The sequence below is a fragment of the Lolium perenne genome, chromosome 1 (genome assembly GCF_019359855.2).
Source record: "Lolium perenne isolate Kyuss_39 chromosome 1, Kyuss_2.0, whole genome shotgun sequence".
In the NCBI taxonomy this organism is placed as follows: Eukaryota; Viridiplantae; Streptophyta; class Magnoliopsida; order Poales; family Poaceae; genus Lolium; species Lolium perenne.
Window position 1 is genome coordinate 196,796,816 of NC_067244.2, and position 17,946 is coordinate 196,814,761.

General features: G+C 42.4%; 1 protein-coding gene across 2 annotated transcripts; it reads right to left on the reverse strand.

The window, feature by feature from the left end:
- Positions 1-14,107: 14,107 nt before the first annotated feature.
- LOC127317872 (probable LRR receptor-like serine/threonine-protein kinase At3g47570) lies at positions 14,108-17,918 on the reverse strand. Of its 2 annotated transcripts, XM_051348480.1 has the most exons (3): positions 17,372-17,497; positions 14,897-15,450; positions 14,108-14,789 (listed from the first exon to the last, which is right to left on the reverse strand). In XM_051348480.1, the coding sequence occupies exons 2-3, from the start codon at positions 15,312-15,314 to the stop codon at positions 14,374-14,376; spliced, it is 834 nt and encodes a 277-aa protein (XP_051204440.1). In that variant the 5' UTR covers positions 15,315-15,450; positions 17,372-17,497; the 3' UTR covers positions 14,108-14,373. The 2 variants fall into 2 exon arrangements, with proteins under 2 accessions (XP_051204440.1, XP_051204433.1); XM_051348473.2 differs by having other exon boundaries at positions 14,897-17,918.
- Between the last annotated feature and the right edge of the window lie 28 nt (positions 17,919-17,946).

Genomic DNA, 17,946 nt, shown 5'->3' on the forward strand with positions numbered 1-17,946 from the left:
TTAACCGTATTGTGTGGAAGATGATTGTTTGCAGAAAACAGTAGAACAAGTATTGCAGTAGATTGTATTTCAGTATAGAGAATTGGACCGGGGTCCACAGTTCACTAGAGGTGTCTCTCCCATAAAATAAACAGCATGTTGGGTGAACAAATTACAGTTGGGCAATTGACAAATAAAGAGGGCATGACCATGCACATACATATTATGATGAGTATAGTGAGATTTAATTGGGCATTACGACAAAGTACATAGACCGCCATCCAACTGCATCTATGCCTAAAAAGTCCACCTTCAGGTTATCATCCGAACCCCCTCCAGTATTAAGTGGCAAAGCAATAGACAATTGCATTAAGTATGGTGCGTAATGTAATCAACAACTACATCCTTAGACATAGCATCAATGTTTTATCCCTAGTGGCAACAGCACAACACAACCTTAGAACTTTACATCCTTTGTCCTGTGTCAATGCGGCATGAACCCACTATCGAGCATAAATACTCCCTCTTGGAGTTACAAGCATCTACTTGGCCAGAGCATCTACTAGTAACGGAGAGCATGCAAGATCATAAACAACACATAGACATAACTTTGATAATCAACATAACAAGTATTCTCTATTCGTCGGATCCCAACAAACGCAACATATAGAATTACAGATAGATGATCTTGATCATGTTAGGCAGCTCACAAGATCCGACAATGAAGCACAATGGGGAGAAGACAACCATCTAGCTACTGCTATGGACCCATAGTCCAGGGGTAGACTACTCACACATCACTCCGGAGGCGACCATGGCGGCGTAGAGTCCTCCGGGAGATGATTCCCCTCTCCGGCAGGGTGCCGGAGGCGATCTCCTGGATCCCCCGAGATGGGATCGGCGGCGGCGGCGTCTCTGGAAGGTTTTCCGTATCGTGGCTCTCGGTACTGGGGGTTTCGCAACGGAGGCTTTAAGTAGTCGGAAGGGCAGGTCAATTGGCGGCACGTGGGCCCCACACCACAGGGCCGCGCGGCCAAGGGGGGGCCGCGCCGCCCTAGGGTCTGGGCACCTCGTGGCCCCACTTCGTCTCCTCTTCGGACTTCTGGAAGCTTCGTGGCAAAATAGGACCCTGGGCGTTGATTTCGTCCAATTCCGAGAATATTTCCTTACTAGGATTTCTGAAACCAAAAACAGCAGAAAACAGCAACTGGCACTTCGGCATCTTGTTAATAGGTTAGTTCCAGAAAATGCACGAATATGACATAAAGTGTGCATAAAACATGTAGATAACATCAATAATGTGGCATGGAACATAAGAAATTATCGATACGTCGGAGACGTATCACACATCCACAACCTTAGAACTTTCTGTCACTGTCCCAGATTTAATGGAGGCATGAACCCACTATCGAGCATAAATACTCCCTCTTGGAGTTACAAGCAAAAACTTGGCCAGAGCCTCTACTAGCAACGGAGAGCATGCAAGATCATAAACAACACATAGATGATGGATTGATAATCAACATAACATAGCATTCACTATTCATCGGATCCCAACAAACGCAACATGTAGCATTACAGATAGATGATCTTGATCATGTTAGGTAGCTCACAAGATCCAACAATGATAGCACAATTAGGAGAAGACGACCATCTAGCTACTGCTATGGACCCATAGTCCAGGGGTGAACTACTCACACATCACTCCGGAGGCGACCATGGCGGTGAAGAGTCCTCCGGGAGATGATTCCCCTCTCCGGCAGGGTGCCGGAGGCGATCTCCTGAATCCCCCGAGATGGGATTGGCGGCGGCGGTGTCTCTGGAAGGTTTTCCGTATCGTGGCTCTCGGTACTGGAGTTATTCTCGACGAAGGCTTATGTAGGCGGAAGGGTAGGTCAGGGGCACCACGAGGGGCCCACACCACAGGCCGGCGCGGCCAGGGCCTGGGCCGCGCCGCCCTAGTGTGGCATCGCCTCGTCGCCCCACTTCGTTTCCTCTCCGGACTTCTGGAAGCTTCATGGAAAAATAAGATCATGGGCGTTGATTTCATCCAATTCCGAGAATATTTCCTTACTAGGATTTCTGAAACCAAAAACAGCAGAAAACAACAACTGGCTCTTCGGCATCTCGTTAATAGGTTAGTGCCGGAAAATGCATAAATATGACATAAAGTATGTATAAAACATGTAGGTATCATCAATAAAGTAGCATGGAACATAAGAAATTATCGATACGTTGGAGACGTATCATGGGTGAACAAATTACAGTTGGGCAATTGACAAATAAAGATGGCATGACAATGCACATACATATTATGATGAGTAGTGTGAAATTCAATTGGGCATTACGACAAAGTACATGGACCGCTATCCAGCATGCATCTATGCCTAAAAAGTCCACCTTCGGGTTAGCATCCGCACCCCTTCCAGTATTAAGTTGCAAACAATAGACAATTGCATTAAGTATGGTGCGTAATGTAATCAACACAAATATCCTTAGACATAGCATTGATGTTTTATCCCTAGTGGCAACAGCACATCCACAACCTTAGAACTTTGCATCCTTTGTCCCAGATTAAATGGAGGCATGAACCCACTATCGAGCATAAATACTCCCTCTTGGAGTTACAAGTATCAACTTTGCCAGAGCCTCTACTAGCAACGGAGAGCATGCAAGATCATAAACAACACATATATGATAGACTGATAATCAACATAACATAGTATTCCATATTCATCGGATCCCAACAAACGCAACATGTAGCATTACAAATAGATGATCTTGATCATGATAGGCAGCTCACAAGATCTAACAATGATAGCACATGAGGAGAAGACAACCATCTAGCTACTCCTATGGACCCATAGTCCAGGGGTGAACTACTCACACATCACTCCGGAGGTGATCATGGCGATGAAGAGTCCCCCGGGAGATGATTCCCCTCTCCGGCAGGGTGCCGGAGGCGATCTCCTGAATCCCCCGAGATGGGATTGGCGGCGGTGGCATCTCTGGAAGGTTTTCCATATCGTGGCTCTCGGTACTGGGGTTTTCTCGACGAAGACTTTTTATAGGCGGAAGGGCAGAGTCGGGGGGCTGACGGGGGCCCCACACGCTAGGGCGGCGCGGCCCCCCCTAGGCCGCGCGGCCCTAGTGTGGCGGCGCCTCGTCGCCCCGCTTCGTATCCCCCTCAGTCTTCTGGAAGCTTCGTGGAAAAATAAGACCCTGGGCGTTGATTTCGTCCAATTCTGAGAATATTTCCTTTGTAGGATTTCTGAAACCAAAAACAGCAGAAAACATCAACTGGCTCTTCGGTATCTTGTCAATATGTTAGTGCCGGAAAATGCATAAATATGACATAAAGTGTGTATAAAACATGTGAGTATCATCAATAAAGTAGCATGGAACATAAGAAATTATAGATACGTTTGAGACGTATCATCCCCCATTACCATTTAAAACACAAACATTTGCAATAGATCATAGATAGAAAATTAAACTTAACACTTGCAACAAACAAATGGTTGAGCAACAAGTAAGAGGCACCATAATAAAAGGCTCAACCAAGAAGATATGTGAAAGGCATGATAAAGCATATTATAAGACTATTACAAGGATGAGCAAAAAGCATCATCATAGTCTTCAATGAATTAAATTGCTTAGCATGACCAATCAACACGCAACAAATAAATAAGATATCAAATGGACATGTATCATCTCATATGTGTATAAGTTTCACTAAGTGGACAAAATCACTAAGATGTTTATCCACAAAGAAACATGTACACACAAAATAGATACGCAAAAAATATAGCATGATATCCAAAATGAAGTCATGCAATATACCAATAAGAATTTTTGCTTAATAGCATGGCCAAAGGCTCAATTTTATCTTATTGTACATTCATGAACTTCAACCACAAACATCTAAAATACATCACAAATATCAACAAGGGATAGAAGATAGTTGGGATGCATTGAGAGAGGCAACAAGTATCACAAACGAGGATACCAAAAGAATAACTAAATTTGCACTTTCATCTATAGTGCACACGTGAGAGCCTTGAGGAATTGATATGCAATAAAATTGCTAGATAGGCATAGTTGGGATGGATGAATCATGATCATGATTTAGTATACTTCCCAACAAATGCACTCATCTCAAATTACTCACATTCACAATAAAGAGGTTTCATTAAGACTTTTGCAAGAAGAACAATATTTGCAAATCAAGAGATTCATGCCAAGATGCAACCATAAGGTTGGATACAAGAAAAGTATGAATGAGAAGATACTTGTTACCAAGATAGCATTGGTGTGGATGTAGTAGATATGTGTTCGTTGATAATCCTAGCTTGCCTCAAGTTACCATTGAGTCACCACTTCTTTCCAAGAGTGAGACAAGCATCCAAAGCATATCCATTGTACCTAACACAATGGTAAGTACAAAATGGTCCCCAAACTAATTGGTTCCGAAGTAGTTAGACACACTACAACATATAGGACAAACTCCACAATACTATGTGCATATAGATATGAAATTGAATTTCATGCACATCTTAACCAAATTAGGATTTGATGGAGTTTACCCTATATATTGGATCAAAGAAAGTAACACATGCCATAAGATATACATATATTAAATATGCATGCACAATACTTTCAAGAACCAAAGGAAGATACAATTTGGACAAAACACCGAATAAATCAAGAGACAATGGTTGTCCAAATTATATCAAAGAATCAAATCAACACAAGATTGACTCCAAAGACTTATCTCATTATAAGAAGCTAATTAGACCTAAACACAAAGGAATGAGATAACCAACTCCCAAGATATCAAGGTTTCAACAAATAAACCAAACCCTCGACACTTTTTATGATGGCACAAAGTATCAACAAGAAAATTTATGTCTCCCAAAACCAAATTTTTGATAATGATCAAGAGATGTTAAGCATTATAACAAATATAGGAGAGCTCCCCCAATATTAGTGCATTATCTAGGATTTATCATATGGACACAAAATGCACAAAACTAGGATCATCACGCTACCTATATCTACTAAAAATACAAAGAAAGTTTGAATAGACAAATTAGATACATAAGATGCAAGGAAGACACATGGGAGTCAAAGCACAACAAATTCATGGCAATAAATAAGGAAATTGAAACATAAGAGAAAATGTAAATATGATCAATAAAAATCTACCTCATAATAGATTGCCAATTGTCCTAGGACAAGAGGTATTAGGAAATATTTTCCGGTGGTAGTTTGTAAGTATACATAAGATCATATTTACACCAAATAAAGCATATGGTAAAAGATAAGAGTTAACCATCATGCAAAGAGAGTTTCTTGATAGCTTCAATTAGTCATACCAACATGCAAAGTAATTAATAGCATTCATGCCAACATGCAAAGCAATTAATAGAATGACTTGAAGCACATGGTTTTCCCAAAAGTGTATTGAGGGACACGTTGTGAAAAACCATGCCAAGAAAAACTTTCCAAATAAGATCCACAAAGATATTAGAAATCAAGCCATTTAAGCAAATTGGAACTTGTTTGAGCAAACATGCCACATAAGAGAGAGATAATTTACAATATCAATTTTATGTGAGACAACCTCAAATGTTCACATTTTCTAGACTTGTAATATGCACAAAGCTTATTACTCCCCATAATGTGATAAGGAATTTATTTTCACAAGAGGTAAATAAGATACAACTAGAGATATTAATGGACATTAGAATTTGAATTTCTCATGAAGATGACATACCACATAGCGACTAGATAATCTTGCAATATCAATTCTAAGTGATATTCCTCATGTACACACATTGTTACGATTATGAAATTCCCAAAGGAATATCACTCCCCCAAAATGTAATAGTCCATTAATCGCTCAAAGAGCCATATAAGATACAACAAGATGCAAAGAGGCTCCAACAAAAACACAAATACATGGTGTGCAACCCAACATGCATAGACTTGATTTCTCAAGAAAAGCAAGTAGGAAGCACAACATATACAAAAACATGTTAGGAAAAAAACTAACACATGCAAAGGGGCGAGTAACTTTCAATATAAATGAGTTGAGCACATGTTACCGCAAGGAGGAATATTGGATATATGATATAAGCAAGATAACCAAAAGACTTGGCTTGATATAATATAAATGATGAAGATCCCTTAATTCTTCATGACGTAGCCAAGTCTCCAATGCCCTCCAACAATTACCTATTGATCAAGTTTGGATTGTTGGTCCCCAACTATGTTGGGTCCAAAGAGGTTAGTCACAATAGGCTTGGCAACCCAAATGGTTCTTTTCTTGACACCACTTTGAGCACCAACATATTTGGCAAACACATTGCCACCCTCATCCTTACGAAGAGAATAAACATCATCAATGGTGATAGAGTTGGATGAGGTACCAATAGTTCAAAAGGAGGATATGTGGCCCTTCTCGCGGCATATGTAGCAAGTTCTTTTCTTCTCCTTCTTCTCACTAGATTTCTCCACAATGGGAGCATTGGCTTGATTCTTCTTGGGAAGTGGCATTTCTTCAACTTGAGGTTGAATGTGAGTTTGAGCTTGAGGCCGCTTCCCTTTTTTGCTTCTTCTTCAAAGGGCAAGATCTAACATGATGCCCTTCAATTTTGCACTTGAAGCAAACAATCTTGGTCGGGTCTTTGACTTGTAGTTGGCCCTTCTTAATCTTGTTGTTCTTGGACTTGTTCTTGTTGTTGGAGTTGAATCCAAGTCCACTCTTGTCATTGGGGGATTGTTGCACACTCAACATCTTGTCAAGTTTGCAATTCCCTTCATGACTCTTTACCAAGTCGTTCTTCAAAGAAGTGACTTGGGCCTTGAGCTCTTTGATTTCCTCTACATGGTTAGTAACAACACAAGTACTAGAGGAAGTAGAACCTTCATTATTAGAGCAACAAGGCAAGGAAGATAATTCATCACAAGATTTAGCAATACTATGAGTGGATGAATTACTAGGACTAGCACATGGCAATATAGTATTTTGATTACTAGTGCTAGTATCCACATGAGGCTCACAAGGTGTTGCCTTTGATATGATAGCCTCATGAGCTAACTTTAGCCTATCATGAGAAGCTAGAAGATCCTCATGGGAGCTAGAAAGCTTTCCATGATTTTCTTCCAATTTCCCATAATTGCTAGTTAGCAATTCAAGTTGAGCCCTTAGCTCAACATTCTCCTTCAAGATAGATGCTTCACAAGAAGTAGAGTTAGTAGCACAAGCATCATTATTAATAGCAAGTTAGCATGCTCTTTTAGATAAGAAGCTTTAAGTTGCTCATGCGACTCGGTGAGTTTGGTGAGCGCACTCTCAATGACCCTTGAGCCCTTTTTGAGTTGCTCAAAATCCTCAAGGAGTTTAGCATTAACAAACACAAGCTTATCATTTTTTTAGCTTTAGTTCATTTGCCACCTCAAGAGCTCTATCATGGTTTTCCTTTTCTCTAGACAATTCTAGAGCAAAGGTCTCCTCAAGAGCTTCCTTGGTGGTTTGTTCTTCTTCAAGTTCATCCTTTAGAGATGCCACATCATTGGCGTACTCACGTTCAAGAGCACCCATTTTATCAATGGTGTTCTCATGCAACCAAATACATTTTTGGCTCTCAATAGTGGTAGTCAAGATTTCAAAGAAGTGAGTGCTAGCAATTTTATCTTTGCAAAGAACCTTGAATAAACTCTTACACTTATCGCGTAGAGAGACAACCCAATCCTCTTCTTCATATTCATCCTCATCCTCATCCTTATCATCACGAGACATATTAGGTTCCATGGTAGGAGGTACCGTGGAACCCTTGGCCATAAGGCATATATGAGGACCGTGAGATAAAGATGAGGAGTTACTTGAGGCTCCTTTTAAGATCTTGTCTTGACCAATAGAATATTTGGTTTCCTCTACATTGTTAGTCACATAGAAACTAGAGGAAATATAAGCATTTTTATCATGGCCACAAGACAAAGCAAGCATATCATCATTAGATTTATTCAAACAACTTACACATGATATGCAAGGACTATCAACACAAGCATGTATTTCATTTATAGTGCTAGATGTGTTTAAGTCAAAAGATGAACCATTGCAATGAGATATAGATGAATGATCATCAATAGTAAGTCCAATACCAACATTGCAATTTCCATCACCACTCACCATATCATTACCTTGTGTCTTGCCACACATTGGTGAAGTGGATGAAGATGAGAACTCATCACGGCCAGAAGTGGAAGCAATACAATCATCCTCAATAATATTGGACACATCATATTTATCTTGAAGCTTTGTCCATAATTCATGAGAGCTCCCAAAAGGCATGATTGATGAAGTAACTACATTGCTCACAACAATGGAAAACACATGAGAAGCAAGAGCATCGAGGGAAGAGTTTTTCTTCTCCTCAAGAGATAAATTTTGAGGATCCTTAGGAGAAGAAAAACCCATGCCAAGAAATCGCTCCATGTCCGGGGAAATTCCCCGCAAGATATTAAGCACATAAATTTTCCATAGATCATAATTTGTGCCATCAAATATAAACAAGTTATTGTGCACTAATCCCCTAACCGACATCTTTACTCTCAAGGCGGTGAAGCCTAAGAATGAGAGACCTTGCTCTGATACCAATTGAAAGGACACTGATGTCGCCTAGAGGGGGGTGAATAGGCGGCTTAAAACTTTCACGAGATGGGCTTAACAAATGCGGAATAAAACTAGCGTTTACTTTGTCAAGCCCAAAGCCTATATACTATGGTTCACTTATGTGCACCAACAACTTATTCTAAGCAATGTTTCACCTATGTGCACCAACAACTTATGCTAAGCAATACAAGCAACTTATGTGATAGCAAGATATATATGACTTCAAGCACAATGGCTATCACAAGGTAAAGTGCATAAGTAAAGAGCTCGGGTATAGAGATAACCGAGGCACGCGGGAGACGAAGATTTATCCCGAAGTTCACACTCTTGCGAGTGCTAATCTCCGTTGGAGAGGTGCGGTGGCTTAGTGCTCCCGAACGCCACAATAGGCTCACCTTGAGGTGTGGTTGCTCGATGCACACCAACGCCACAAAGGCCTCACCCCAAGATGCGGTACTCACACCACACACCGAACGCCACGAAGGCGCCTCACCCTATTCTCCGGTGACCCTCGCCACAAAGGCCTAGGTCACGGTTCCACTAAGGGATTTCCTTCGAGGCGGAAACCAGGCCTTACACAAAGATTGGGGCACACATCCACAACTTAATTGGAGGCTCCCAACAAACCGCCACAAAGGCCTAGAATCCGTCTAGGGTTCCAAGAACCCAAGAGTAACAACCTTCTTGCTTTCACCACCACGAATCACCGTGGAGAACTCAAACCTATGCACCAAATGCAATGGAAAGAACACCACAAAGATGCTCAAATCCTTCTCTCAAATTCCAACAAAGCTACAAAAGCTATTGGGGGAATAAGAGAGGAAGAACAAAGAAGAGAACACAAAATCCTCCAAGATCAAGATCTAGTGGGTTCCCCTCACAAAGAGAGGGATTTGATTGGTGAAGATGTAGATGCAGATCTCCTCTCCCTTTTCCCTCAAGAATATGCAAGAATCATGGGAGGAATCAAGAACTAGGGCAAGCTTTGAAGGACAACAATCGAGGGGAGAGAGAGAGAGAGAGTGAACCAACCAGCCCAAGGAGGAAGAAGGGGTGCTTAAATACCCCTCCCATCGAAATAGACCGTTTGGGTATGCTCAGGCCGGATTTTCCGGGCCGGATATTTGCAAAATATCCGGGCCCCGAAAAACGGCTAACGACCAGAAAAAACATGCCCCTGGATGGGGGCCGGATTTTTGGCCGGATTTTCCCAGAGGCCGGATTTTTCGGGGGGGGGGGGGGGGGGATTATCCGCCCCAAACTTGGGCCGGAATATCCGCCCCCGTGAAAACTGGTAGAAACATCAAACTGAAACGGGCATAACTTTAGCATTCGGACTCCGATTTTGATGATCTTGGGCTTGTTTTAAAGCTAGGAACAAGCTCTACAAGATCATGCAGGGAACCATCATAATCCAACAATGTAGGATAGAAACAAATGATGAAAGGTTTGACCTATCTAAAAAAGACATACCGGTAAAAACCTCCAACCTTGAAAATGCAACAAGTGATCTATGCGAAATCCGTTTTCGATGAACTAGAGCTTGTGATGAGAATAAGCACAAGCTCTAAAACATCACATGGATAAAATCCAAATAACGACCAAGAAAGATGATGCAAGGATGCAAAGGTTTGAGCTCTCTCCGAACGATACGATCGAGTTACTCACTCGAGAGCCCTCTTGATAGTATGACAACTAAACTATAAACCGGTCTCCAACTACACTATGAGACCGGTGAGAAAGAAACCCTATCAAGAGCAAACCTTATACTTGCGCATTCCACTTGAGCTCGATGATGACGATCTTGACCTCAACAAGATGGAACGCCTTTCTTGATTGTGCTTGCTTGACGAAGTCTTGTGGATTGCTCCCCCATAATCCACCATGGGAGAGCTTCTTATTCGGTGCATATTCACATATCCATGATCACCATATGGATGGAAAGAGTCAAGCAAAGAATCTCTTCGAGATGGCTCATCTTGAACTTGCACATCATTTCTTCATGGCAAGCTTCAAGCTTATGATCTCTTCGAGTTGGCTCATCTTGAACTTGCACTTCATTCCGTTGATGTCTTGAAGTTAACCTTGAGAGCTCACTTCATCTTCATCTTCAAGACATACTTGACACTTGATCTTCTTCATTTGCTTCTTATTGCAATCTTGAAGCCAGTATACGGTTCAAGCATTGCCTTCAAGCATATGATCTCTTCAAGTTGGCTCATCTTGAACTTGCACTTCATTTCTTCATTCTTCATCATGTTGATGTCTTGAAGTAACTTGAGGGCTCACTCCATCTTCATCTTCAAGACATACTTGACACTTGATATCCTTCATTAATTTATTCTTCTTGCAACCTTGAAGCCAACATATGGTTCAAGCATTGCCTATGGACAACTCCTACAAATATAACTCAATCTAAACATTAGTCCATAGGGATTGTCATTAATTACCAAAACCACACATGGGGGCTCCATGCACTTTCACCAGGCCTGGTCGACCGGCTCCTGAGCCGGCCGAGACCGAGTCTGTCTCGACCAGATCCCGATCTGGGTCGGTTATCTATGTATTTTCTCGAACCCTGGTCGTCCTGAACCCCTATATAAGTGCCCAGGACGCCCCCAAATTAGGTTTAGACCACGTTTAAGATAAAGCCTAGTTCATAGTTGATTGCTTTGCAACTCTATTGAATCCCTACACCATATTGCATTGATTTGGTGTATATCCTGAAAAGTCTTGTGTGATCTGCTGTTCCATTGGGAATTAGACGGTTGCAACTTACCGCTTCGTGGTCGGCGGCTACGTGCGCAAGTGTGTGGAGTTGCGAATATCTTGCAGGGTTGAGAGCTGTTGCATTGGCGACAGGGACCAATCGAGAGATCTCGTTGCGGCATACAAGTTATCATCCACTTCATCATCAAGTTATCTCTGTTGTGTTCATCTCGTGATCATCATCACCACCGTGCTTACTGAGAAGATCGGGCAACCCCATATCACATATATACTTAGTATTTTCTCATCTTTTTAGTTCTTTTTTTAATCTAAAGTTGGTTCTAATTGTCATTATCTTTTCAGCAAAATTGGTTCATATTATTCGTAGTTTGAATGTGAAAGATCGTGTAGTTTTGGTTTAGTTGTTTTAGGTTTTCTATACGGAGACTCTTGTGTCCTTAGACGGGAGACTCAGGTGTGCCAAGACCGGTGACGTTGTCCTAAGCACCCAAAGACTCTGGCCTTGTTGCTAAGTGTTGCATCCAATCACGCAAGGTCATGTTGTCACTCGGAAGTATGGCTAGATACTTCGTTTTGGAGACTCTAACCTAGCTTGGCCAGGCTGGAGACTCCGGTCTCCCGAGGTCAGAGACTGGTGCATGCCAGAGACTCCGGAGTTAAGTTCCTAGAACTGCTAGTTTTTGAACATGCCTATATAAATCCTCCTTCTTCCCCAACTGGAGGTAGCTTCTCCGATTTCTCCCTCCTCCATTGTTAGCCTTGAATAGCTTACCCTATATCTCCATTCCTCCTATGCTTCTTAAATATTTTTGAGGAAAAACTAAGAGGAGATCTAGATCTACTTTTTCACCAATCAAAATCCTCCCTTAGTGGGGAAATCTATTATATATAGATCTTGGAGAAATTTGTTGTTCTCCTTCTTTATTTTTTTATCTCATGTTCCTCCATAGCAGTAATTATTGTGGTGGGATTTGGAAGAGAAGGACTTGAGCACTTTTAGTGTTCTTGCCATTGTATATGGTGCATCGGTTTGAGTTCTCCACAGAGATTCGGGTTGTGAAAGTTTTTGAGATAATTACTAGTGGGTTCTTATACCTGGAGTTTGTTCCTCTTGGTTCTTGAAACCCCTATATGGCTTTGTGTCTTTGTGGTTCCATGAAGATCAATCATTGTGGTGTAAATCTCGTGATGGAGTACTTGGAAGATTTCAATTAAGTTGTGGAGATCGGTCCAAGCTTGTACATGTTCGGTGACCGCCCTCAAGCTTGGGGTAATACAAGAGGAGACATTAATTACTGTAAGGTTATTACATACCACGAAAGTGATGAGTGACTATGTAGAATTAATTTCGACGACACCTATTTGCACAATCGTTGATGTATCACGTTGCAAACCCTACGTGTTGCAAACATGTTTTTGTGGCAGCTAGCTAATCGCCGTGCTAACCAAAATGTCGTGGAAATATTATCGGCCACGCGCCTTTTCCTTTGGCTCTCAGTGAACACCGCTCAAACTATTTCCGATGCACTTGACATCTAGCTCGGTGAATATAAGTCTCTTCTCTGAGTGAGGCGAGGATTCCTTTTCTATATATATCACTTGGTAGTGGGATTAGAGCACAACAATAGTGGGTGGAGTTGTTGAAGGGCTCCTATTAGGAGCATGAAAGGATTAAGAACCTCGGAACTTATTTCCTAGCTACCACGACACATGTATGCCACAAAAATATGTACTACGACATATTTTGGACTCCAGGAAGACCGTAATTGTTTGGAAAGCTTCTCCGAGACATCATAAGCATCCTCTGCAGGATCCCGTGCTCGGATCCTCCATCTCCGAAATTGTCTGGTTGGTTCACTGGAATGAGAGGGGGACACAGACGTTCCTTTCCACATCATGCGTGAGTGGACCCGGTCTACCCAAAACGCAATGCATGTTCGTCTCCTTCCTGCTTCGTTTTTGTGCAGGTGCTCGCAAGACACCACAAATGGTCTCACATCTATCACTGCATCGCCCAGACCTATGGAGATGGAGAGGAGTCCTCCACTAGCTGGTAGTCGCATTGTTGGGCTCTCGCAACACCGCCCCCTTGGGTGGGGAGAGAGAGGGGGGACAGGGGACACCCATGGCAGGCCCCTCGCTTATCTAGATCTGTTTCTCTCCGCCATGAGAGGAGTGTGTGGCGCGCTTTCGAGATGGAGGACACAAGTGTGAAATCATCTGGGGTAGTATTACACTTTTTCTGTGGTAATTTGGGATGGCGCCATCTTATGTAATCGCCCCTAAAGGAGTATCATGCATGTTGTAGTGAGGTTCGTGTTCATCCTTTGGCCTCATCGTTCTGTTTGGTTGGTGCCCAAAACAACCCTACCACATCTTCAAAAAGAAAAAATTCAAATCTACCAAAAATTCAGCGACGATCTCAAAAATAATATCGGCTAGCACATACAAACATTGGCCACTATGGCCCACCTGCAAACGGCATATAATTTCACATATATACGAGTCAAGGAATATCTAGCATAGGAATTTTACCAGCCCTATTTAGAGCTTTCTAGACAAATCTCCAACTCATTAATGTAATTTTGCGGGGTGACGTCGCAGATGAATGACCCCTATGTTACATCTTAAAAGTTCGTCCTGGTACATCACGGAGAATCATACATGCTACAACTCTGCCAAAGACAGTAAATCATGCGATAATACAAATTAACTGAATAAACAAGTAACAGAAGAACATACATGCTACAACTCTGCTAAAGACAGCGTAAATCATGTGATAATACAAATTAACTGAATAAACAAGTAACAGTCAACATGACATGTTTGACATACAAACATAATCTGAACAATATTAAGGTTGCAGACGTAATGGAAATACATGCCTATTGCTACAATATACGATGTACAGTGGAAACTCAAACTTAATATAGATTCACCTAGCTATGTTGTGGGCTCTTCCTTTTCGAAAAGAAAAAAACTGGCTATGTTGTGGACTTTGCATCGCCTATGCAGAGGGACAGTAATCCATTTTTCATGTTCTTCAGCTTTGTGGCCACATCGTTCATTGCCAGCCTTTGCTCAGGTGATTCGCTCGAACACATCAGACCCAGCTCAAATATTGACACAAGAAGGTTGTTAGTCATGCTAGTTGGAGAAGTCCCCAAAGAAATGTCGGTCTGGTGATCAAAGCAAAGATTAATCTCTTCATCTTGCAGTAGCTTGTCGTCCACAACATCAATAAGAGTTACCGGAAATGCTTGGGAAACCCATTGCCTCAGGCTCAATTCTCCCGTGAACATGGGGTCACTGGGTTTTTTCCCACAAAAGACTTCGAGCAGCATTATTCCAAAGCTGAAAACATCACTTTTCCGTGATGCTTTTCCCACCAAAGCATACTCTGTTCATGAAGTAATTGAACAAAAACACATTTGTAAATAATGAATGAAAACTGCCTATCGATCTTACCAGACAAGGTGCTCAACTAAGAGTGATTAGTGCAAGTACCTGGTGCCATATAGCCAATTGTCCCCGGCATACTCACTGAAACCACAGAGTTGTCATTGCCTAGAAGTAATTTTGCGATGCCAAAGTCAGCAACATGTACTGTCATCTCCTCATCAAACAACACATTGCTAGGCTTCAGGTCGCAGTGTAGAACAACTTGATAATGATGATGGTGCAGATACTCCATTGCCTCTGACACGCCGATCATAATATCCAATCTCTTGATGAACCCTAATGGTTCCCTATATTCAGTGTGCAAGCGTGCCGCCAAGCTACCATTGGGCATGTACTGAAGCAGCAGTGCTCTGAAATCCATGTTGGAACAAGTATTTAATATCCTTATCAAGTTACGATGCCTAGCCATCCGCAACACTTGACATTCAGCATCAAAGCTCCTCACGGCCTGCTCGACTTGCATATTGAGCACTTTTATCGCAATTACTGATCCATTGTCCAGTTGGCCCTTGAAAACTTTGGCGAAAGTCCCAACTCCAACTAAGTTACTTTCGCTGAAATTTTCAGTGGCACGAGCAATCTCGTGGTAGGATACTAACCTGTGGCCAATCACATCAGCCATGTCAGAAGAAGCCATAGCATCTGGTTGCTTCTTGTTTTTCTTTCTGAACATTAGGTATAAGCAAGCTGCGAAGGCACCAACCACAATGGTGACAGCTGGGACTACAAACTTGACGATGTGTCGACCATGAGTTGGGTCAGACTTGTCGAGACATGGTGAGAATCCTAGACGGGGAGCACCACATAGCCCAACATTCCCCATCAAACATTGCAATGTGAGATTTGAGAAAACACCTCCAGTTGGTATTTGGCCTTGTAACTCATTGAAGGAGAGATTTAGATTAATAAGGTAGGTGAAGTTTGGAAAGTAATTGGGTATAGTACCCGAAAGTTTGTTAGATGATAGGTCCAAAGTTGCTAAACTGGTTAAGCTACGGAAAGAGGCTGGGATGGAATTTTCGAATGAATTGTGTGACAGATTTAAGTATGTTAACATCGCGAGCTGTCCAAATGAACTTGGAAGGCTACCAATTAAGAGGTTAGAAGACAAATCTATTTTGTCAATAGCTTTCATGTGGACAAGATCAGAAGGCAATTCACCAGTTAGGGAGTTATGTGACAAGTTTAGTCCGACAAGGTTATTAAGGTAAAACAAGCTTGATGGTATGGTGGAAGACAGAAGGTTACAAGATATGTAAATGTACTCTAACATGGTGAGGTTAGCTAGGCCATCTGGTATGCAGCCAGAGAATTTATTATCGTTGAGTAGCAACATAACAATTTTCCTTAGCATGCCAATTCGTGCCGGAATTGAGCCAGACATGCTATTTCTAGACAGATCAAGTGCTTGGAGATTCTCCAACATCATGATGGACTCTGGGATTTCTTTTGTTAGTTGGTTGTTGGCGAAGCTTATTGCACGGAGATCACTTAGATTTGATAGTGTAGCTGGAAGCCCGCCTGTTAACTTGTTGTTGATTCCTGTAAATTCTAACAGATTTTTCGAGAGATTTCCAACATAGTTGGGCAGAACCCCAGTGAAGGAATTGGTTGATATGGCAAGGATTTGGAGCTGCCTGCAATTGCAAAGGCCGGCCAAGAATTCAAGATCCCCATGGAGGTGATTCATTCGAATATCAAGGCGTGAAAGGTTCTTGATGTTTCCAAGTGTTGATGGTACTGATCCAGTCAACATGTTTGATTCTAGTGCCAAGAAATACAGTTGAGACATGTTCCCAATAAAGGTGGGAAAAGGACCCGTAAGCTGATTGTACGAAAGGTGGAGGTAGGTGAGCTGTCTCAGTTTTGCCAATTCCACCGGAATCTGTCCGCTTAGGTTGGAGAATGAGAGTTCAAGCACACTAAGTTTAGTGAGATTGCCGAGCACAGGTATGATTGGACCGGCGATGCCATTTTTTGCTATAGAAAGTTGGGTGAGCTGTGGCAGTTTAGCCAGCCAAATCGGCATGACATCCACAAATAGATTTCCCCCGACGTCAAGTGTCTCAAGGTGCTGGCATGCCGCAAGGGCTGATGGAATTCGACCAGTGAATTTGTTTCTAGAAAGAGATATTACTCGCAGCATAGGCAGGCTAAAGCTTTCGTTGCTAGGTATAGGCCCTGTTAGATTGTTGAACCCTAGGACCATATCCACAAGCCTAGACATGTTGAAGATGTTAGGAGGTACTGGACCGGTGAGCTGGTTACGCCTCAAGTCAAGAACCTGAAGCATGAGCAAGGAGCCAATACCATCCGGTATTTGCCCAGAGAGCTCATTTGCGCGTAGAACAAGGGCTTGTAGCTTTGTGAGGTTTCCTATGGTATGACAGATGGTGCCTGACAAGCTGTTAAAGCTAAGATCAAGAATGGCGAGACGACTCAATCTACCAATATCAGACGGGATGGAGCCCGAGAGATTTGTGCCAGTGAGGTTTAGGACAAGGAGGAAAGAGAGGTTACCGAGATAAGGTGAGATCACCCCTTGGAGGGGCATGTCTGGCAGTGCAAGAGCGGTGACGCGCTGTCGGCGCCGGCTGCAAGAGACACCGGTCCAGTGGCAGAAGGATGTATTAGTGGTCCAGTTCCTGCCAAGGATGCCGAGAGGATCGGAGAGCTGGGCTTTGAAGGCTAGCAGCGCACCAAGGTCTGTGCCATTATTGCGAAGGAGGGAAGGAGCAACCAGCAAGGTAGCTGGCTGCAGCAAGAGCAGTGCAACTACTATGAGAAGGAGAGGAAAGGCCGTGGGAGCCATGGAAAGTACTAAGAACTTGGATATTCTGTGAGTTATAGAGCCTGCTACATAAGATGGTGTTACTTCTTAATGGTTTACTTATAGAGCTCTTCTATGGTAGCCTGGTAGGTACACTCCAACAAATAAGAGTCATGAAAAATCCCAGCAATTGATTGACCTTGACTTTATAAAGATTGTCTAAACATGTAAAGTGCTAACCATCTTGAAAGGTATTGCCTTAACTCTCATCTGTCTTTCATCGGGAGAAATAGGTTCTTTCCTCCTCACCAAATTGTAAAGATCT